Raw genomic sequence first — 22325 nt, forward strand, 5'->3', positions numbered from 1 at the left:
TAAAAAGAAGACAATGGACAATGTAGTGAATATAATAAATTAATAAATTTGAAGGTAATGGTAATGGGTTTTGGTGAAACTATTTAACATGTTTGGTAGTAGGGTAGAATGAGAATGGTTACTAATAGTAGTGCTTGAGAATGAATAAGGGAATGAAACCCTTATTTTATTTGGGTATGAGTTTTTCAATTCATGGAGTATTCGAAACACATAGTAGTGTTTTAACAACCTATCAATCAAACAATAACAATCACTTTCATACTCATTCCTATTGGCAAAACCCATCAACCAAACACACCCTAAGTTACCTATAAATGATTGACTCAAAAAAAAAAATAATAAAAAAATTAATAGGAAACTCTAACAAAAAATTGAACTTAAAATCATGTGGTTATTCTAACTTGATTGAATTGCCTCAAATATCATGCAACTTTAGAATGTGGAAAATATAATTTCCATTGAATGCAACAAAAAATAAACCAAGAATAAGGTTTAAGAATCTCCACATTCCCTGCAAATTTCTAAGTATACAGAGATACATTAAGTACAGTAGCTTAAAATTTTCAAGATATTTATTATGGAGACATTATAAAACAAATCTGGTGGACACGAAAATGGATAACCTTGCAAGAGAGCTGAGAGGACATTTCCAAGCAGAAAAAAATGGCATTCAGAGTTTGCTCACTTCAACCTCCATTCTCTGATTTGAACTGTTCTTCTTCTTCTCCTTCTTGTCAACGCGGAGGTGCTTTTCTGCCTCGTGCTTACACCCCATCCCGCAGGCTCGCTCTCCTGCATCTCACCACTGGTGCGTCTACCCTGCACACCTTATTTTAATTTTGATTTTTTTTTTTGTTTCTTTTTACAATTATATACGTCTATATATAAGATTTTGTGTATTAGTTTCTTTGAATCCTTTTGTTACTGCAAGTCTGCAACTTTATTGTAGCAATGACATTGGTCACACTGCCAAATTTCCCAAGAGAAAACGAGCATTTTCTGTTCTGGGATGAATCTTGGTTTAATTGGGTTTCAAATCTTCAGGATACTAGTTAAGCATAATAGAAGCATATTCTGTTAAAGGGGAATTTGATCGCAACTTTCTTCAAAAATCAAAATTACAAGTGAATTGTATTCCCCACCCCCGCTTCCTGGCCTAACTGTCTGATCTTAAAATTATGATTTTCTTCCTCAACATTTCTAGAATTCTATTATGGGAAAATTGCACTCTTCGTCCCTAAGCTTGGGTAACTGTAGAATTCGTCTCCAATTGTTGGTCGTGCGCATTTTTCGCCCCTAAGCTATTATTGGCGTTGCACTTTTCGTTCTTGTATTAACTTTTTGTGCTCACTTTTCGTTCCTAAGCTATACTAACGTTGCAAATTTCGTCCCTAATGTTTTGTTAGTAAAGGGATGAAAAGTGCAACACCAATGATGGCCCTGTTTGGTAAATGACTGTTAGCTGATAGCTGTTAGCTGATTGGGTTAATTATAGGTTATAACTAGTTTATAACATGAGCTGATTGTAGAAATTTGTTTGGTAAAGCTGTTGGATATAATTTGTTTTCTCAAAAAGCTAATTGAAAAAGTTGCTTTGAGTAATTTTTTGAATTTTAGCATTTTGGAGTACAAAAAGCTAATTAACGAAACACTTATATTGATTTTTAAACCAAGTCAAACAACTAATAGTGGTCAAATAAGTCAAAATTGGCCTATAGGCTAAATATTTTACCAAACAGGGCCGATAGCTTAGGGACGAAAAGTGAGCACAACCAACAATTAGAGACGAATTCTACAATTACTGTATAACTTAGGGACGAAAAGTGCAATTTTTCCTTCTATTATTTGAGAGAACTGTCTTTTTGGTGTTCAATGTACTGATGTAATACATAGGTAAATGAAGTTGCAAACGTGCCTATTTTTCCTCTGTGTCCTCTCCTTGGTTCTTGCCTGGAAAATCAGAGAAGAGAGTGTAAGTATCTTTTCGGTACACTTGGGAATAACATACTCAACTTTCATGTGTTATTCAGCTATCACTCAGACTCAGCTATTTGATGCAAAAGCACTGCAATCGCTCAATGCTGAGAGGGAGGTAATAGAGACTGGAACAGCTGGAGATATAGCACGTGCGATGGTTGAGGAAAATGTGTTGGAGTGGACCAAAAAGGACAAAAGAAGGATGCTCCATGTTGTCTATCGTGTTGGGAATTTAGACAAGACAATAAAGTACGAATCTTTTTGCAGAAAGAAGAGTGTCTTGTTTTTTTGTCTTCAACTAGTTATAAACTAGCCTCATCTGGAACAGATTCTACACAGAGTGTCTGGGCATGAAGTTGCTGAGGAGACGTGACATTCCAGAGGACAGATATTCAAATGCTTTTCTTGGCTTTGGTCCTGAAGAAACAAATTTTTCTATGGAACTTACATACAGTAAGGGATCAAATAACTAACATAGCAATTTCTTTATTTATCTTTTGTTCTGGAGACTCTGGGAAGTTCGAATCATATACCGGTCTTGATTGCTTTCAGACTACGGAATTGACAAGTATGACATTGGAACTGGTTTTGGACATTTTGGTATTGCAGTTGAGGACGTAAGTTGTATAGTATAAAGGAATTGCATTCTTGGCTTTTTATTCTTCAAAACTCAGCTATGATGTCAATTTATTACACATTTCTGCAAGTTAGTTCTGTAGTTGCTACATTGCCTGGGATTATTTGACACTTTTGACTAATATTCATATGGAAAATGGAATCAAGTTCATTAACCATTTTCCAAGGAAATGTTCTTGTATAAGTAGCATAACATAATATGACAGGGCTTATGTGCGAGACCATCTTTGTATTGTCTTGTCTAGATTGCATGTTAATTCCCTTTATTTCTGGATACCTGATTTTCTATAATTCATATTGATTTCTTTGACCTGCCATTCATAATTTTTCTTTGGCTCTTTAAGCTACTTGAGTTAATTACCTTGACAATCTAATTGTTTCATTATAATCATGTATCTTAAAGCCTTAAGCATGAGTAGAAGCTCAAGCTATTTAGGTGATTGTCCTCCTAATAGTGTTTAATGGACTATTGCATTTCTTTGTGTTTTCTGCATCTTTTTGGAGCTTCCTTTCGAAACAAGGATCAGATTTTCCCTTTGTTATAAATGTTTGCAAAGGAAAGTATGTACTTTTTATATTCTGTCTTTATATTTGCTTGTAGGTTGCAAGAACAGTTGACCTCATAAAAGTTAAGGGAGGCAAGGTTACCCAAGAACCGGGCCCTGTCAAAACTGGAAGTGCTGCAATTGCATATGTCGAAGATCCCGATGGCTACCCTATTGAGCTTTTGGAGAGGAGTCCTACTCCCGAGCCCCTATGTCAAGTAATGCTCCGTGTAGGGGATCTTGACCGTGCTGTTAATTTCTATAAGAAGGTAGCTTCAGTATATGCTAGATGAAAGTGGTCTTCTTAATTTTAAGCTTCATATGTGCTATATTTAATGTCTATTTCTAACACTTAGTCACTTATACGAACTTCTCAAGGCTTATGGCATGGAACTTCTTCGTAAGAAAGATAAACCTGAAAATAAAGTGAGTTAATAAATCATAACCTCTGCTCTTTAGTTTCTTTTCTGTTTCCCACTCGCTGCTTCTTTTTGTTTTAATTTTTAAATGCTATTTACAGTGTACTATAGCCATCATGGGTTATGGCCCTGAAGACAAAAATGTAGTCGTGGAATTGACATATAACTATGGTGTTAAAGAATACGAGAAAGGAAATGGTTATGCTCAGGTATTTGAAATCCTTTTGGAGCAATACATCAATAGCTTGATTCTTACAAGAAATATTGACCGAGTGAAAAGGTTAAAAAGAAGTGCAGAAATATCAATTTTGCCAGAACTTCTTAATGGCTGTGAAATGTGAATACGTTATGGAGCTTGATTAAAGACTTTTCAGCGATATAAGTTGTTATGTCTTTCCAGATTGCAATAGGCACAAATGATGTCTACAAGACTGCAGAAGTAATAAAACTTTGTGGAGGGGAAATTACACTTGAACCTGGACCCTTGCCTGGCATCAATACAAAGATCACAGCTTGTGTTGATCCGGATGGTTGGAAAGCTGTAAGTCAATCTTGCCCATGTATCTTAGCACAGATTTGGTTGTATTTATTTAAAATATAATATTTTTAAAAATCTTGCAAAACAGTCTTGGCTCTGTTTCTCTTTTCCCTTGTTACTTGCTGATACTCATATTAGTTTGAAGATACTCAAAGTACTTGTTGATGAACTTCAATAATTAGTTTGTCTGTTTGTGTTATAAGCACTGTTGCAAAAATCGGCCTAGGCAGCCGCCTAGGCGCCCCTAGGCCGAGGGGACTTTATCCTTAGGCGGACATTAGTCGGCCGGCTAGGGCCTAGGTGCTTGAGTCGGCTAACTCGGCGCTTGACTCGGTCAAACACTAGGTGCCCAAGTCGGCCAACTCGGCTGAGTTAACCAATTGAAATCAAGAGGGATTCATTAAAATTAAATGTAAGTAAGCTGGTACTTAGATCTGATAAAGTGGGCATTCAGTTCTTGTCTTTCCACCATATCTAGGCCTATTATATATAACCAGAATATGAGCATCAAGTGCTTCTCTTTCACAGTTGGGTGTTTCAGAAATTAGAATTCATTTGACATTAGTTTCATTACTTTCTCCTTTTCATTTATTATACCTTGTCGTTTTCTTCTTGCAGGTATTTGTTGATAATAGTGATTTTCTGAAGGAACTAGAATGAAAATATACAAGCCCTGTAATAACTAATAACAGTCAAGTCCTACTCTAATTTTTTAAAGACACCTTTTACAAGAACAGTTTTTCAAAGATCACCAAAGGAACGCGTGGCCATGCCAGTTTTCAATATGTACTTCATCGTTTCTTATTTCTTCTCTTTTAATATTTAATTTTGGTGGCACTATTTCAGAAAAGTTACAGTTGAATCTTTCTCAATGAGAGATGCACCTTAAACTCAACTCATCTTCATTTGGCAAGACAACATATGTTGGATCCCATCTACCCACATCTGTTTTTCTCCTTTGTTTCTGCATTCAAACTCGATTATCCTGTCAGCAGTTTGTATCCCGAAGTAGGCTCTATGTTCGTCTTCTTCTTCCTCTCGTCCCGGCCATGCTGGTATGTCACTATAGACTCCAGAGACTACACCTGAGAGAACTCATTAAGGCTTAATTGATATGACTGGTAAAGCATCATGGCAGATTTTTTATTTTTATTTTTTATTTTTAAATATAAGCACGTGAATTCTTTCTTACATTTCTTCTTCTTTGTAAATGTTCCTGCCATGTGCTTGCTTTTCATTTTAGCTACCACCTGGTTCACCGCCAAGTCTCAAATTCATATTTCAAAGAAAAGATGATGAGATTAACAAAAAGATAAGTTGTAGATAGGCTTTGTTCTTTTTTGCATGTAATAATTTTATTAAGAAATTATATTGTATATATCATGAGAAAGATTTACTATTTACCAATTGATGGAGGTTTCTTTGCATAATAGTTGTTGAAAAACAAAGGGTTATGTCTGTCTATAGGGTTGTGTCTGTTTATGAATAGGTGCTTAAATTAACAGTTATATGTCTGTATGGGATATATATTGTAACCTTTTAGTATTATATACATTTTCTCATTCCTTGATTCTTCATCTTTGTTTCTGCCTAACTGGCGGGTGGTTGTTATTCTCCACCCACCAGGCCTTTGGATCTTTCAAATTCAACAATAGTTTCTGTATATTCAAGAAAATTTATGCTTTACCTGCCAGTTTGAATTTATGTTGAAAGAGACTTGCTTCCAGTGGAGATCACCTGCATATACAGTAATGTTACAGAAAGGTCTTGTCAAAATCATCTCCTGAGTGCTTGACTAATAATTTATAGTACCTTTTCTTGTACATTTTAGTAGTTCTCCCCCTCTAGAGACAAAATTCAGTGTTGCTGTGACATTTGGTTCTTTACTAATGTCATTTTGCTCATCAGCCAAAGCAACAGCTTCAGCTCCGGACCCCTTTTGCAGCCTTGCCCTTAGTGTGGCAGCACCTCTCAATGCTGTATACATATATACTTACAGTCAGACATGTTCGTGGAATGGAACTATTCATTTCTTGTTTAATAAATGATGCAAAAGAAATCTTATAAAAGAGCATCATCCTATGTGTACTTTAGATTGTCCAGAATCATTGTGTAACATATGCTAAGGTTGAAGGAAGAAAAATGAGAGAGTTAATGCCATTTGGGGTCCTTTGTGTTGGATTTTCCCGTATAAAATATATATTATATATTAAAGCCTTAATCATGTGATGCAGGTTGATTAGGCTTATTAAGTAGTTTGGTTGGACTGAATAGCTAGAAGTTGTTAGTCAATCAGATTATGTGCCTAATATAAAGCTTATATTGATGGGATATAGGTTATACAGTATATAGCTCATATGGATTATGGTACATTGGTACACATGCTGCTCAGAATAATCCTAATACACCATCTAAAGTTCTGAATCAATGGACAAAACAGCTAACGATACTCTGCAGGTCTACCATTCAAGAGGCCATCAACTATGGCTGAAGTAATGTGATCTCTAACACCACTTCCGCGAGGTCAGGTTTTCTCGTAACTTTATTTAAACATATCTAACTTCTCCGAGTATAGTGTTTTGTCATGTTTAGTCCTAAACTTTCAAGTTAACCACTCGTGGTCCTTCAACTTTCAAATTTTAACCAATCGTGATCCATCTGAAAGGACCACACTTTTTAAAATTTGAAAGTTGAAGGACCACGGGATGGTTAACTTGAAAGTTTAGGACTAAACGTGACAGAGTCACTATATTCAGAAGACCCCAGATGGCATTAACTCAAAAATGAGATCCTATTTACTTATCAGTTATGTAGTATTTCAAATTTTGGGCTAATGAGGATTGTGAGGGAGGTTGACTTGATACCTGTAGCAGCTCCAGCAGTGAGTGTCATAATGTCACCATTAGTCCTCGCGTTAATTGCTGAATTAACAACTGATAGGATTTGTTCCTGATCGGCTCCCATATCCTCAGCAATTTCAATGCAATGAGATGCAACCAGAGCTGCTGCAGATGCAATGGCAGTTGATACGTTTGAATATGGCTTCTGTTGGGTGGTTCCAGATAGCTCGGGAGAGGTTACTAACGAGGTTGCAATAGCTGCTACCGCTGCAGCGACCCCTGCCACCGACACTGCTGCATGCACCTGGGCGTTGTGAGTTCTAAGCTCTTGCTTTTTCCTTTGCTTTTGATCTTTCAACCTTCTCCCCATTGTCTTGCCCCTCGCGACACTTTTGTAGAGCTGCTGCATAAACAAATATGAAACTGAGCCTGCTTATAGCGATATTTGTATTGTAAATATGGTCTTACTGGATAACATGATACCCCCGCTTTCATCAGATGTTGACTGGCAAGGAATTCCGGGTTGAGTGCTTGATGAAACAAAAGGAATTCCTGCATGGACCAAACAGGTTAGTTAGTCCAGCTTGAAACTTCGTATTTCGTTTCCCAGTAACGATTTTGGTCATTTAACCAAAAAAGAAAACTCTGCTCTTAACTGTTTGTACTAATCACAGTTGCAATGATTATTGGCTATGTATGTGTGGTAGCTCTAAATTTTCTATATGATGCTTTTCTTTTTATCACTGCATGCCATTTGGGAATTTGAATAGATTTCCATTATAAGGACATAATCACATAAAGAACGAAACGGGGAGGAGAAAATAACCTTACTATCGTCACTTTCTCTTGGAGAAATTAGAGGACTATCTGAGTTTGATTGCTGTTGCACTTTCTGTAATACGAATTTAGATGAATGAAATGATGGAAATGGAAGGTTGGAATTCTTTCATAACCTCAAGGCGGGGGTCAATAAATACTTACACGTTCCTTCGTCACCATTGTCGTTTCAGGCTTTTCGAAGTTGGGTTGCCTAACACCAAATGAAGAAGCCAATGGTTTGTGAGCATGAGTGGAATCTAATTTGGTATGGGAAAGAGCTTTGGAGAGTTCAGTTGCGGATACACTCCACGCCCTGGCTAGGAACTCCATGGACTCGGTAGGAGTTTCTGGCGGGGGGCATGTGGAGGAGGGCGACCAACTCGCTTCACATTCTTCCCTGATTCCCTCCAGCTTTAGCGACACTGTGACAATCAAGCACACAAGACAGCACCGGTAAGCATGCATAGAACATCAACCACATTCGCTTTCTCGCTTGTGAAAAGAACTGACTTATGATGATGATGATGATGATGAGGAGAAACCTTACTCGTGCTATATTCGTTTTGTTTTGTTTCTTTGAAGCCAAGGTACTGATGCTGAAGTGCAGGTGCAACCTGATATTTAACACTACCGTGGACAGAAAAAGGGGGGGGGGGGGGGGGGGGGGGGGCGGGGAAATGGCATTAAGTGGGAGAGTGGAAATTTGTTTTTTTTTCGGTGACGAGGAAAATCTGCAGTCACTATCTGAGGGTGTGCACCGGCTACATTTCGCCTTGTGACCCTAACAGACAAAAGGCCACAAGGAAGTAAACCAGCCTAGGTTGTTTATAGTTGACCGGTTCAAACCAAGAGGGATGAGATTCGAACTCGTGACTTTTGGTTACAAGTTTATATCTTTAGTTATCTTGGTTGGGCTACTCGAGTGGAAGTGCATTTTGTATGTATGTATTGCACTGAGAGGCCCCTCTGCTAAAGTTGAGTAATCTGTGTCTCCAACTTCACTCCCTCTGTTCTTTTCCCCTCTCTTTTCGTTTTCTTTATGCATAAAAGAGATTAAAGATGGGTTTGAGCGGCAGGCTTAATGATGGCTAAGGCTGCCTTTATCACCATGAAAACTGGGCAAAGTAAAGATTAGGGGCCCCCCATTCTGAGGTCTAATCCACCAAGCAATACACACAGCTCTTGTAATCTATTAGCTAGCCAAAGGGATGTTTACCAAACACTTTTTTACAATTAACTCATACTATCAGCTGGTTAAATTAAGTAACTCAATCAGTTATCAATTAACCCAATCAGCTACTAATTATTAGTTAACCGTCATTTGCGAAAAACCCTCAAAGTGTTTTTTATTTCTTAACTTTTGGATACGTATGATGACGAATTGGGAGTAATGATGCAGCTTATCACTCATTTTCAACCTAAACGGCTAAACTCTATCTAAAACCTGTTTTTAGCAACTAATTGTGTTGTGAAATAGTATCCTGACACATCGTATTTGGGTCTATTGGTCTTTCAAGTGTAGAATTTGTTAATATTTTGCATAGGTATTGTGTAGATAAAATTTCATTTTTAGTCTCATGACTATTGTGGTGGTGTTAATTGCAGTTCACGAGTTTTAAAACTATGGAGTGTCAATTTAGTACCGTAATTATTTAATTTTTCTCAATTTCAATTTCTTTGGCCAAATTGCTATTGGAAAATTTTAATTGACCAAATTATATTGTAATCGGAAGGATAATTCCGTCTTTTCCATTTTGACCCAGCCCAAACCTCACCTCATCTCCAATCTGTTGAGACCCACTTACCTCCTCCGCCACCGCAACTTCGCCGTTGCGCCTCGTCGACGCGTCCCTCGCCATAGTCATCAGTTCGGAGCCCTTAGTTGAGCCGGCCATCATTGCCGCCACCAGCACTGGCACCATCCCAGCTAATTTCTCCACACTTAGCGTCTCTCTCTGTAGCAGTAGCTCTGCTCAATTTCTTCACAGCACATTAGTGCTTACCATGGCGGCAGCTCACTAGGGCTGTGCAAACCCGACCCAACCCAACCAACCCGTCCGATCCGAATCCGAAACCACCTCATCCGACCCGCCCGTGGTCCGACTAGCCATATCCGAACCGAAGGCATAAACGACGTCGGATAAAGGAGGTCGGATAGGGTTTGGTTTTTTCTCATCCGACCCGTCCGACAATCCGATCTAACCTAGGGTTAGGTTTTATGTGTATGCTAGACGACATCGTATGAGGTGAGTATATATGCATGTTGAAGCCCTTGTGAAGCCAGATGCGCAGCCCTACTCTTCTGATTCTTCTCTGAGACTCTCTCACTCTCAGATCTCTTCTCTCGTTCTCTGCTCTCTACTCCTCTCAATCTCACCCTCTCATTCCTTTGAGTCTCTCACAGTCTCACCTCTCTCTAGTCTGTACTCTCTGAGACTGAGAGTCTGACTGCATGAGACTCTGAGTCTCTGTGGACTGTGGAGTCTTCGACTGTCCGATTGTCCGATTGTCCGGTGGGCGGTGGTCGACTGGTGGAAGCCCTTCTCGAGTTGGTGGTGGAACGTGGACTGGTGATTAGAGGCCCTTGTTCTCCGGGGAATATTAAGGGGAAACCAAGTAAATCAGAAACCCTAGTTTTTGTTTTTGTGATCTGTTGATTCTTTCCTCTCTGTATGTTCATATGCTCGTATATTTGTGTTATATTATGCTATGTTGTGTTCTATTCTCTGATCTATTATGGTGGAAGCAGAAACCCTAGTTTTTGTTTTTGTGATCTGTTGATTCTTTTCTCTCTGTATGTTCATATATGCTCGTATATTATTGTTAGATTATGCTATGTTGTGTTCTATTCTCTGATCTATTATGGTGGAAGCAGAAACCCTAGTTTTTGTTTTTGTGATCTGTTGATTCTTTTCTCTCTGTATGTTCATATGCTCGTATATTATTGTTAGATTATGCTATGTTGTGTTGTATTCTCTGATCTATAAAGGTGGAAGCAGAAACCCTAGTTTTGTACCTGTGATTTGTGTGGACTGTGATATTGTAATCTGTTGAGAAGTTCCAGATTGCATCTCACTTGTCTCTAATTTTGTACTTGTGATTTGTGTAGACTGTGATATTGTAATCTGTTGAGAAGTTCCAGATTGCATCTCACTTGTCTCTAATTTTGTACTTGTGATTTGTGTGGACTGTGATATTGTAATCTGTTGATACTTGAGAAGTTACAGATTGCATTTATTGGTGGAAGCCATTAAATGTTAAAATAAAAGTTAAAGGCTTGAATGTGAAATTATCAAGTTCCAAACCTGAAATTTCCATTTATTGGTGGAAGCCATTAACTGAAATCCAGATAATGATGAATTGGATACAATTCCTGAATCTGGATTTCTTTCATTATTTGAGTATGTTTATGGATGTATTACCCTTAATTGAATATTTGAATGTAAATATGTAAATATGTAAATATGAAAATGTGAAATCTTGATACATGATGACACAAAAAGTGTTTGAATCCAGATTTCTTTGTATGTTTATGTGAATGTGAATATGTGATTGTTGGCTTGTTGCCTTTGCTGAGTAATTGATGCCCATCATTTTAGATGGAAAGCATCAATGTTCCTGACTCTAGACCTCAACCCTCAACTCAAGAGGGACATGGAGGACAAGCCCAAGGCACTGAGAATCCTGCTCAGCAGCCTCAGGTTGCTCCTGCTGTTCCTGCAAAAAAGAGAAGGGTGGTTGAGTCTAGATCTCCAGTCTGGGATCACTTTGAAAAGATCAAAAACTCTGAAAATATAGTGGTTCAAGGCAAGTGCATTTACTGCCTGAAAGTGTTTTTCTGTGAGTCTAAGAAACATGGCACATCATCTTTGAAAAATCATATGATGGCATGCCTTAAAAATCCTGTCTCAAAGGATATGAGGCAGTCCCTTCTCACATTCAATACTGTTTCAACTTCTGTAACAGAGGCTCCTGTGGGGGTTTTGGGGACTTGGGTCTTTAATCAATAAGCCATTAGAAGGGCATTATGTGAGATGATCATAATAGATGAACTCCCTTTTAGGTTTGTTGAGGGTCAGGGGTTCAAGAAGTTTATTCTTGTAGCTTGTCCTAGGTTTCAGATTCCTTCTAGGTGGACTATTTCTAGGGATATCTACCAAATCTTCCTAGATGAGAGGTTGAGTCTTAAGAAGTTGTTTAGGGTGGGCACCCAAAGGGTCAGTTTAACCACTGATACTTGGACTTCTGTCCAAAGGATTAATTATATGTGCATTACTGCACATTTTATTGATGACCAGTGGAGGCTTCAGAAAAAAATCATTTCCTTTGTCCCTGTTTCTTCTCATAGGGGGGAGTATATTGCCAAAGCCTTAGAGAGTTGTCTGTTGTAGTGGGGGATTAAAAATGTGTTCACTGTGACAGTGGACAATGCTTCTTCTAATAATACAGTTATGGGATTTTTTAAAAGCAAGTTGTTGTCTTGGGGGGGTTCTTCTATTAGGGTGCAGTATATGCACATGAGGTGTATAGCCCATATTTTAAATTTAGTTGTTCAAGATGGCTTGAGGTTTGCAGATGAGTCAGTTAAAAGGGTGAGGGATGCAGTGAGATGGATTAGGAACTCACCTGCTAGGTTGAATAAGTTCAGAGAACTTGCTGAACTCATTGGGGTGGAAGCCAAATCAGCTTTGCAGCTTGATGTCCCTACAAGGTGGAACAGCACCTACCTTATGCTCAACACTGCAATTCAATATCAAAGTGTCTTTGACTCATATCATCAAAATGATCCTTCTTTTTCTGCTGACTTGGGTTCTGCACCTTCTTTCCTTGATTGGGAGACTGTTGAAAGCTTAATGAAGCTTTTGAAAACTTTTTATGAAATGACTGTGAGAATATCTAGTTCTCTTTATGTCACTTCTAACACATTCTTCTCTGAGATCTCTGATCTCAGTTGCATGCTGGAAGATATGACTAAAGCTGAGAGAACTGAAAAGGTAAAAAACTTGTGCAATTTATTTGTGTAATTCTGTATATCTTGTAAGTTGTTTACTTGTTTGTGTTTTTAAATGCTTATGCTTTCTGAGTTTCTGCATTTATTCGGCAATAGGGACAAAAATGAAAGAGAAGTTTGATAAGTACTGGGGAGATCCAGAAAAAATGAACCATATCATTTTCTTTGCCAATATTCTGGACCCTAGAGATAAAGAGGAGTACATGCCTCACCAGTTTGTCCAGTTGTATGGAGAGGCCAAAGGCAAAGAATGTTTTGCCAAGGTCCAAAATTCAATGGTTGCATTGTACAATGACTATGCAGCTACATACTCTGACAGTTCATCCTCTAACCAACCTGTCCAGTCTCAACCTACTACTTGTACAGTTGGTAGGCCTGTCTCAAGGATGAAGAGTGAACTTAAAAAAAAAAAAAAAGAGATTGGAGAGTGGTGGTGGAAGCAGTAAGCAGACAGAGCTACAAATATACTTGAGTGAAAATCTGGTTGAGGATAATGAATCTGTGAGTTTTGATGTTCTAAAGTGGTGGAAGAATCATAGTGAGAGATTTCCTATTCTCTCCAAAATGGCTAGGGATGTACTTGCAGTTCCTATTTCCACAGTTGCATCTGAGAGTGCATTTAGTACAAGTGGGAGGGTGCTTGATGCATTTAGGAGTTCCTTGACTCCTAAAATTGTGGAAGCTTTACTGTGTACCCAAGATTGGTTGAGGTTACATAATCAGCCAATCACACTTGAGGAAAATTTAGATGAGGTTGAAAGATTGGAGAAAGGTAAATATATAATTCTTAAATCATTTCTTTTTTACTTTTGTAACTTGTAAATCTAGAACTAACTACTTATACTTAACTGTTTTGCAGAGTTACCCACTGGAGCTGGAACTACTCTACCATCAATGCTGCCATCCATTCCTGTAATGTTTTCAGTAATTATTATTTGTTTAACTAATTATTTATCTTTATATGTTATGGTGTCGTACTGTTGTTTGCTGATGGCCTTCACAAGATGAAACTCTAAGAGTCTTAACAGTCTAAGTGGCTTGGCAACTTTCTATAATTATATTATAGAAATGTTGCCCCACTTAGAGTTGAGCAGTATTCACTATTCAGTACTGATGTCCCATACTCCCATTACATCCATTCTGGATCTCTGGTATTACTCTCATCCTCTTAATTGATCTTTGTTCAGTTTTAATGCATTATTATTTATTCTTACTTCTTTTTTTGGCAATGATGATGCTTCCACCACTGTCTGAACAAATGGTATAGTGTTGCTATGTTGCTCATGTGCTATAATAACACATTTGAGCAATTTGCCACTATCCTTGCTTGAAATGGAAAATTGCAATCTGAGCCTATAAGGCTATTAGCCTAATTCCCCTACAGCATAATATTGTTACTTAGTAGCTGTTTAGTACATAGGTTGTCTAATAATCTAATATTGTGTTAAGTTTTCATATTAACAGGAAGAAGTGTAGAAATGGTGATTGATGATTTGATGAAAAGGCCTAGGCTGGATTACTGGAATGATTGCTGTCTTGCGGAAGTTTAACTGTTTAAGTGATTAACTTCAAATTTTTGATGTTTTGGAAGTTAAACACTTAAACTTATATTCATTTTGTATTGGTTTACTTTTTGCAATTTTGTTTGTAAACTTAAATTATTTAGCTCTGCAAACTGTCCATTAAAAAGTTGTTGCATGTTTTAGTTTGTTAACTTATTAGTTATTACTTATTTTGTTAATAGAAACTTGGTAGATTAGATATTATCATATTAAATTAATCATATTATGTTTTTTCAGTTTTTAATTTTCAATTATCAATGAACTTTTCCAAATCCGAATGTGGTCCGACATCCGATCCGAATAATCCGAAATCCGACATAGCATATCCGATAGGGTTTTAGTTTCGAAAAAGTCGGATAGGACTTCAAAATTTCAATCCGCAATCCGATCGGATGAACGGAAAAACCATCCGATCCGATCCGATCCGATCCGTCCGTTGCACAGGGCTACAGCTCACTGCTCACCCTTATGAAGAAAGATTCTCTCACATATTGGGCTTTCACGATCAGCTGTCGCCGCAACCGGAGCATTTCCTAGTATTCTCCAACACACCACCTCCCCAATGCCGGCAACTAGCTACCATGTAGGCGGTTGCTCCGGCACCGAACAAAGGGGGGCAGCACATTCTAGATGCTGTCGTTCACCGTCGGCGCCTGATTATTGTCACACACTGCAATTTTTACTAAGAAAAAGAGAAAGAAGCAGCTGAAAAGGGGTGAAGAGGAAGAGAGAATTGAGAAAAAGAAGAACTAGGGTTTCATTAATTCCAAAAGCATAAAAACCAAAAACTCAAAATTGTTCAAAGATAAACTTCATAATTTGCTAATACATCCAAATCCCCTCTAACAAACTCCGAATTTCACTCTCCACAGCCCCCTTCGGCCTCAGCTTTGTCATTTGTCTGAATTGGTCGTTAGTCTCTTCGTAGTTATACGACGCCGTTCTGCCTAATTCAAACGTCCTCCAACGGTCTCTGCTTCCGACGACACCGTTTTAATAAGTGAACGGTTTATTGAACCCTAATAGCAAACGACACTGTTTGGTCCCCAACTTCAACACTTAATTTCTCCAACTCATTTCTGACCCCATCTACTGCATTCTGCATGTCAGCTTGCCTTCCACCTGTCATGTTCGTTACATTTCCCTCCTCTTCACCAGATCCTTGTCCCCAAGGATCGGAGTTGGGGAATTGTCTTGTGATATGGTGATAATCTTCCCAGGTGGCTGCCTCCTTAGATAAGTTTGCCCATTGGACTAAAATCTCAACAACAGCTTGGTTGTTTCTCTTAATCATTCACTTCCCAATGGTTGCCAATGGTTGTGTTAACACCATTCCCTCAGGATTAGTGAGTGGTAATGTAGGTTGTGGGATCACCCCTTCTCCCACTCTCCTCTTTAGTTGTGACACATGAAAGACTGAATGTATGCTGGTTTCTGGAGGTAATTCCAGCTTGTAGGCTACTTCCCCAACCTTAGATAACACCTTAAATGGCCCATAGAACGTTGTAGTCAGTTTGACATTAGTTCTGATGGCTAACGACACTTGTTTGTAGGGTTAGATTTTAAGATAGACCCAATCTCTTACCTCAAAACTTCTCTCAAATCTGTGCCTATCTGCTTTTTGTTTCATCCTTGCCTGAGCCTTCTGCAAATTTTCTCTGAGAATGGCCACCATAGAAGCTCTTTCCTTGAACCATTCACTTCCCTCCCCTTCTGTTACCATCTCAAAAGTAAAGGCTGGAGGTAGGTACCCATAGAGAGCTTGGAAAGGAGAACATTGTAGAGATGTGTGGAAGTTGGTGTTGTACCAATATTCAGCCATGTGTAGCCATTTACTCCAAGCCTTGGGTTTGTGAAATACCATACACCTTAAGTAAATTTCCAGGAACCTATTGACCTTCTCTGTCTGTCCATCAAATTGGGGATGGTATGCTGATGACATGCTGAGATTAACTTGCAATTGTTTAAACAGAGACTGCCAAAATCTGCTCAAGAAGACCTTGTCTCTGTCACTTACAATGTCATGTGGAATTCCATGAAGCTTGTAGACATTTTCCATAAAGATCTCAGCAACCTTCTCAGCAGTGTAAGGGTGTGATAGGGCTAGGAAGTGACTGTACTTGGTGAACTTATCCACCACTACCATAACCACCCCTTTCCCATGTGACTTCGGCAATCCTTCAACAAAATCCATGGAAATACTTTGCCAGGCCTGTTCTGGAATTCTAAGGGGCTGCAACAACCCTGTGTATGCCACATTTTCCTCTTTGCACCTCTGGCAGACATCACAGGCTCTGACAATTGCTATCACTTCCCCTTTCATTCCCTTCCAATAGAATAATTGCTTCAACCTGTGATAAGTGACCTACTAACCAGAATGTCCTCCTATGGGAGAGCTGTGCATTTGTAGCACTAACCTACTTCTCAGATCTCCTACACTTCCAATGTACAGCCTTCCCTTGTACTTAATCAGGCCATCCAATACAGTGTATAGTGACCCCTCTTCTACTGCAATCAGCCCCTCAATGAGAATCTTGGAGGTCATCCCCTTCATAACTCTTTATCACTTCTTCCACCCAAAGTGGCTTAACTACAAAAATGGCTTGGAGTTCAGCTTGCCCTCCACATTCCTTCCTTGATAGAGCATCAGCCACACAATTATCTACCCCTTTCTTGTATTGGATAGTGTAATTCGGTCCCAATAACTTAGTCAAACCTTTCTGTTGCATGGCTGTTGTGATTTTTTGCTCTAATAGAAACCTGAGGCTTTGATGATCAGTCTTGATGGTGAAATGATTCCCTAGCAAATAAGGCCTCCACTTATCTACTGCATTAATGATGGATAAGTACTCCTTCTCATAAATAGACAACCCCAAATGTTACTTCCAAATTCTTTGCTAAAATATGCCACTAGCTTCCCTTCTTGCATCAGAACTGCCTCCATCCCCTTGTAACATGCATCAGCTTCAACTACAAATTCCTTACTGAAATCAGGTAAGGTAAGGACTGGGGCTGAACATAGGGCATTTTTAAGCTGTTCGAATGCAATTTCTAAATCTTTACTCCGCTGAAAGGAATCCTTCTTCAACATATTGGTGAGTGGCCTGCTAATAGTTCCATAAGATTGGATAAATCTTCTGTTGTAACCTGTGAGTCCAAGGAACCCTCTCAATTCTCTAATATTAGTAGGTTTAGGCCAAGATGCCACATCAGCTAACTTAGCAGGGTCAGTCTGTAACCCTTTCTCAGAAATGATGTGTCCAAGGTATTCCACTTCAGTTTTGGCAAAAGAGCATTTGCTAAGCTTTGCATATAACTTATGTTCTTTCATCACCTTCAACACTTCCCTCAGGTGATCCAGTGGTTTTCCAATGTAGGACTATAGATCAATATATCATCAAAGAACACCAGCACTGTCTTTCTAATCAAGGGATTGAACACATAATTCATAAGTGATTGAAAAGTAGCTGGGGCATTTGTTAACCCAAAGGGCATTACATGAAATTCATACAGTCCTAGGTGTGTTCTGAAAGCTGTTTTGTACTCCTCCCCCTCTTTCGTCCTTACTTGATGATATCTAGCTCTTAGATCCAATTTGGTGAAAAATCTGGCCTTAGCCAACTCAGAGAACAAATGTTCAACTAAGGGAATTGGAAACTTATTCTTCATGGTGATCTCATTCAGGGCCCTTTAATCCACACAAAATCTCCATGTGTTTTCCTTTTTGGGTACCAATAACATTGGGGAAGCAAAAAGAGAAGTACTATGAGAGATAATGCCAGCTGCCAACATTTCTTCTACCATTTTTTCTATGGTGTTTTTCTGTCCAAAGGAATACCTATAAGGTTTAAAATTCACTGGCTTAGCTCCTGATATCAAAGGAATTACATGGTGAAATGGCCTTTTAGGAGGTAGTGTTTTGGGATCCATAAACAACTCTTGAAATTCCTGAAGAAGAGTGGTCAGTTTAGGGTGTTTGGCTTCTGTTTCCTCTGGAATTTCACTGCCACAACTCATGCCTTGCAATAAGTACCCTTGGACCCCCTCCTTTTTCCACCTTCTAACCTCCTTCTTGGTAGCCTGTTGCAAGGATATTTCTCTGGTCAATCCCTTAAGCAGCACTCTCTTCCCATCCTTATGAAAGGATACCCCTGGTGGTCTAGTATGCAGTTGGATGGGAGCATAGTAGTCAATCCAATCCATCCCTAAAACCATGTCACAGCCTCCCAACTTCAAGACCCTCAAATCTCTTTCAAACAACTCTTTCTGGACCTGCCATTTATGTTTTTTGCAAATGGAGTTACATGCCATTTTTTCCCCATTGGCCACTGTGACCATTAAGTTTTAGCCTTCTCAGAATTGATCCTTAGCTGATCCAACACCTTAGGGTCCACAAAGTTGTGTGTGCTCCCACTGTCTACAAGTATAGTAATAGGTTGTTTATTGACTAATCCCATCAGCTTAATAGTATTTATACCTTCCCCTCCAATTACAACATTTAGGGTCACATCCCCTTATTCTATTTCAGGAGTGTTTAAGGTGTCACCTTCCTCAATTTGATCCCTACTGACTTCCTCATCATTGTCCTGGGAGTCAGTTCCTTCTATAATATTGAAGGTTGGACCCTTGCATCTATGCCCAGGGCTCCATGGCTCAAAACACCTAAAACATCTATTTTGTTCCCTGAGCTGGTCCCGGAACTTGTTGATTTCTGGTGACCTGGCATTGGACTGGAAAGTATTGGAAGCTGAAGTTTTAGGTAGGGCTTGACTGGTTTGGGGTTTAACAGATTCAGTAACTTTGGGGAAAGGGATTCTGGAATGTTGGGGATATCTTTGGCTAGTGGAGTTTGGTTTCTGGGATTGGAATGGTGAGCTCTTCTGGGATTCATTTACTCTCAGCCCTTTCTCATATTGTCTGGCAACCCATATTGCATCTTCTAGGTTGTCAGGCCTGAATGTCCTCACAAAACATCTAAGTTGTTGTTTAAGCCTCACCACGAAGCTATCAAGGAAGTATTGATCAGTTAAATAGGGATAAACCTGTAGCAATAACCCTTTGTATTCCTCAAACTTATCAGCAAAATCTACCACACTACCCCACTACTTTAGGCTAGAGAACTCCTCCATTACATCCACATTATGCTCACAAAACCTTTTACAAACTGCCCTTGCAAATTCCACCCACTGGAATCCCACTCTCAACCCATTCAGATACCCTTCAAACCACATACCCACCTTGCCGGATAGATTCACACACAGAATGTTCATCACCTCATCTCTAGGTATTCTGGCTAGCATAAAGAACCTCTCACACCTCACTACCCATAACCTGGGATTATCATAATCAAAGACTGGAAATTCCTGTTTATACCTTAGCAACTTATCACCCCCATGGTTGAGGTGCCCATGTCTGGCATCAAGGTGAACTCTCCTGGGCCCCCAAGGTCTACCTGCATCTCTGGGATCCAAGGTGTGGCCTGCCGGAATCCCTCCTAGGTTCTCTTCCTCATCAGAAACCTCCTGGACTTCATCCTGACCCTCCACCATTGTCTCTTTTCCATGTCTCCTCCTTAGATCAGCACTGCCTTCACCAGGACTGGGTTGCTGAGGGTGAACTTACCCTTGCACTGTGGGCTGCTCCATGGATGGTGGGGGTGGCCTATTCACCCTGAGAAACTCCATAACCTCATCTTTCCATTCCACCATATGAGACCTCAGCTCCTAAAAGGAGTCCCCTAAGGTCTGCAACCCAGTGTCAATCTTTCCATTTTGCTCCATTATTTGGGCCTCAATCCGACTCACTCTATCTTCCAATGTTGGTGTAGGTTATGTGACCATTTTGGGGCTCTGATACCAAATGTCACGCACTGCAATTTTTACTAAGAAAAAGAGAAAGAAGCAGCTGAAAAGGAGTGAAGAGGAAGAGAGAATTGCGAAAAAGAAGAACTAGGGTTTCATTAATTCCAAAAGCATAAAAACCAAAAACTCAAAATTGTTCAAAGATAAACTTCATAATTTGCTAATACATCCAAATCCCCTCTAACAAACTCCAGATTTCACTCTTCACATCCCCCTTCGGCCTTAGCTTTGTCGTTTGTCTGAATTGGCCGTTAGTCTCTTCGTAGCTATACGACGTCGTTCTGCCTAATTCAAACGTCATCCAACGGTCTCTGCTTCCGACGATACCGTTTTAATAAGTGAACGGTTTATTGAACCCTAATAGCAAACGACACCGTTTGGTCCCCAACTTCAACACTTAATTTCTCCAACTCATTTCTGACCCCCATCTATTGCATTCTGCATGTCAGCTTGCCTTCCACCTATCATGTTCGTTACAATTATGTACCGGAGACCCTAGTACCGGAGATGAGTTGTTCTCCGGTTTGGGCTGGGTTAGAATAGAAAAGACGAAATTGCCCTTTTGATTACACATAATTTGCTCAACTAAAATTTTTCGACGAGTTCTTGCCGCAATTTGACCGGAAGGACTGAAATTAAGAAAAATTAAATAGTTATGGTACTGAATTGACAGTTTTCGAACTTGTGGACTGTAATTAACAACACCCTAATAGTCATAGAACCAAAAGTAAAATTTTCTCAGGTAGTGTATGTTTGGACAAATTATATTATGGGCCATGATTCACATTAAAGTATGGACTACGGATAAATGTTTATTTTTAGTATATTGAATGTTCGTTTTTTAATATATTAAAAGTTTTTTTTTTGATAGTATACCTAAAAATAAACTTTTAGTATACAGCTAAACCTTCAAAAAATAAACATTTAATATACTAATAATGAACTTTATGTCAATGGTTTCCTCCAGCTTCAATGACACAATTCATACTCTAATGATTCATAAATTTTGACTTTAGAAAGAACAAATGTGGGGGCAAAAGGATAGAGTTTTTTTCACTTTTTGTCCCATGACAATTGGGCCATTCTCATATTTGGTCTCTGACTATTACTCTTTCACATTTGGTCTCACAATTTTAAAAACCTTGTCATATTTGATTTTACGACTTTTAAAACCTTGTCACATTTGGTCCTCCGACATAATTTTCAGTCACCAGTGACCAAATTTGTACCTCTATGTTATTGAACATAGTATATAATAGTCAAATGACTTATCTTAAAGGACAAAGTTATTATTTTCTATGACATTTTTCAACTAAAAAGTTTGGTCACTGGTGATGTAAATTAGGCCAAAGAATTAAATGTAATAAGGTTTTAAAAGTTATGGAAGTAAATGTAAAAAAATTAATAATTGGGAACTAAATACGAGAATAAGACACTAAGCTAGGTTTGAATATTTTAGCATCCATCTCACTACTCACTATCCATATGAGTTTCTGACTCCGAGGCAATCATGAAGTCGGGATTTATCATTTGCTTTAATTTTGTCTTTTAGGTGTGGTTAATGTTGCACTAAGCCCCTAATCTTTTCCAGGTCCCACGCCAATTGTAGCAGAGGAGCGTGGGGTTTTGTTCTTTCCTTTTTTTTTTTTTTCATTTTTTAAAAAAGAATTAATATCTAAATCGGTCATCGACTATAATGGTTTTTTCAATTTCGTTCTAAACGATTTTGGTGACATAATATAGTTTCAAATTTTTGTGTTTTTGCTCAATTTAGTCATTTGTTTATTATTCCGTCCATTTGGTGTTAAATAGAGGAATAATTCAATAATCTCAATATTGGTATCTCTTTACTCCTAGACCTGTGAAATGCGAAATCCCTTTTTCTTTTACGAATTACTCACAGAATTATTCCAAAACCTATGAATATAAAATTTTATTAGCAGATCTGAAAAATTCTTGGAGTAATTCGTAAAAGAAAGAGGGATTTCACACTTCGCAGAGCTGAGAATAAAGAGAGACCAATATTGAGATTACTGAATTCTCCCTTTATTTAAACACCAATTTGATGGAATAACAAATAAAGGACCAAATTGAGCAAAAACACAAAATCTGAAACT

The 22325-nt window shown here is 38.7% G+C and overlaps 2 protein-coding genes and 1 long non-coding RNA gene across 3 annotated transcripts; 2 read left to right on the forward strand and 1 right to left on the reverse strand.

Annotated features, from left to right (window-relative positions):
- Positions 1-581: 581 nt before the first annotated feature.
- Positions 582-4919, forward strand: LOC109190971 (putative lactoylglutathione lyase). Its single transcript, XM_019341559.1, has 9 exons — positions 582-808; positions 2031-2226; positions 2306-2430; positions 2530-2594; positions 3215-3427; positions 3537-3584; positions 3679-3786; positions 3978-4118; positions 4734-4919. The coding sequence occupies exons 1-9, from the start codon at positions 664-666 to the stop codon at positions 4773-4775; spliced, it is 1083 nt and encodes a 360-aa protein (XP_019197104.1). The 5' UTR covers positions 582-663; the 3' UTR covers positions 4776-4919.
- LOC109190972 (VAN3-binding protein-like) lies at positions 4853-8044 on the reverse strand. Its single transcript, XM_019341561.1, has 8 exons — positions 7937-8044; positions 7782-7847; positions 7424-7507; positions 6980-7358; positions 5928-6092; positions 5803-5852; positions 5308-5365; positions 4853-5200 (listed from the first exon to the last, which is right to left on the reverse strand). The coding sequence occupies exons 1-8, from the start codon at positions 7952-7954 to the stop codon at positions 5007-5009; spliced, it is 1014 nt and encodes a 337-aa protein (XP_019197106.1). The 5' UTR covers positions 7955-8044; the 3' UTR covers positions 4853-5006.
- On the forward strand, positions 7454-8428 carry LOC109190974. The gene is made up of 3 exons (XR_002055841.1): positions 7454-7524; positions 7966-8227; positions 8357-8428. It is a non-coding gene; the product is annotated as an uncharacterized LOC109190974 (long non-coding RNA).
- The last annotated feature ends 13897 nt before the right edge of the window (positions 8429-22325 follow it).

Source organism: Ipomoea nil, unplaced genomic scaffold, assembly GCF_001879475.1.
Source record: "Ipomoea nil cultivar Tokyo-kokei standard unplaced genomic scaffold, Asagao_1.1 scaffold1596, whole genome shotgun sequence".
NCBI classification, from domain to species: domain Eukaryota; kingdom Viridiplantae; phylum Streptophyta; class Magnoliopsida; order Solanales; family Convolvulaceae; genus Ipomoea; species Ipomoea nil.

Excerpts from the sequence above, each read along its gene's own strand:
- LOC109190971 (XM_019341559.1), top strand. The coding sequence starts at position 664 with ATGGCATTCAGAGTTTGCTCACTTCAACCTCCATTCTCTGATTTGAAC. Across the intron at positions 809-2,030 it reads TCTCCTGCATCTCACCACTG|CTATCACTCAGACTCAGCTA; the intron begins GTGCGTCTACCC and ends TGTGTTATTCAG. Across the intron at positions 2,431-2,529 it reads TTCTATGGAACTTACATACA|ACTACGGAATTGACAAGTAT; the intron begins GTAAGGGATCAA and ends GATTGCTTTCAG.
- LOC109190972 (XM_019341561.1), bottom strand. Across the intron at positions 7,508-7,781 it reads GAGAAAGTGACGATAGTAAG|GAATTCCTTTTGTTTCATCA; the intron begins GTTATTTTCTCC and ends TGGTCCATGCAG. Across the intron at positions 6,093-6,979 it reads CACTGCTGGAGCTGCTACAG|CATTGAGAGGTGCTGCCACA; the intron begins GTATCAAGTCAA and ends ATATGTATACAG.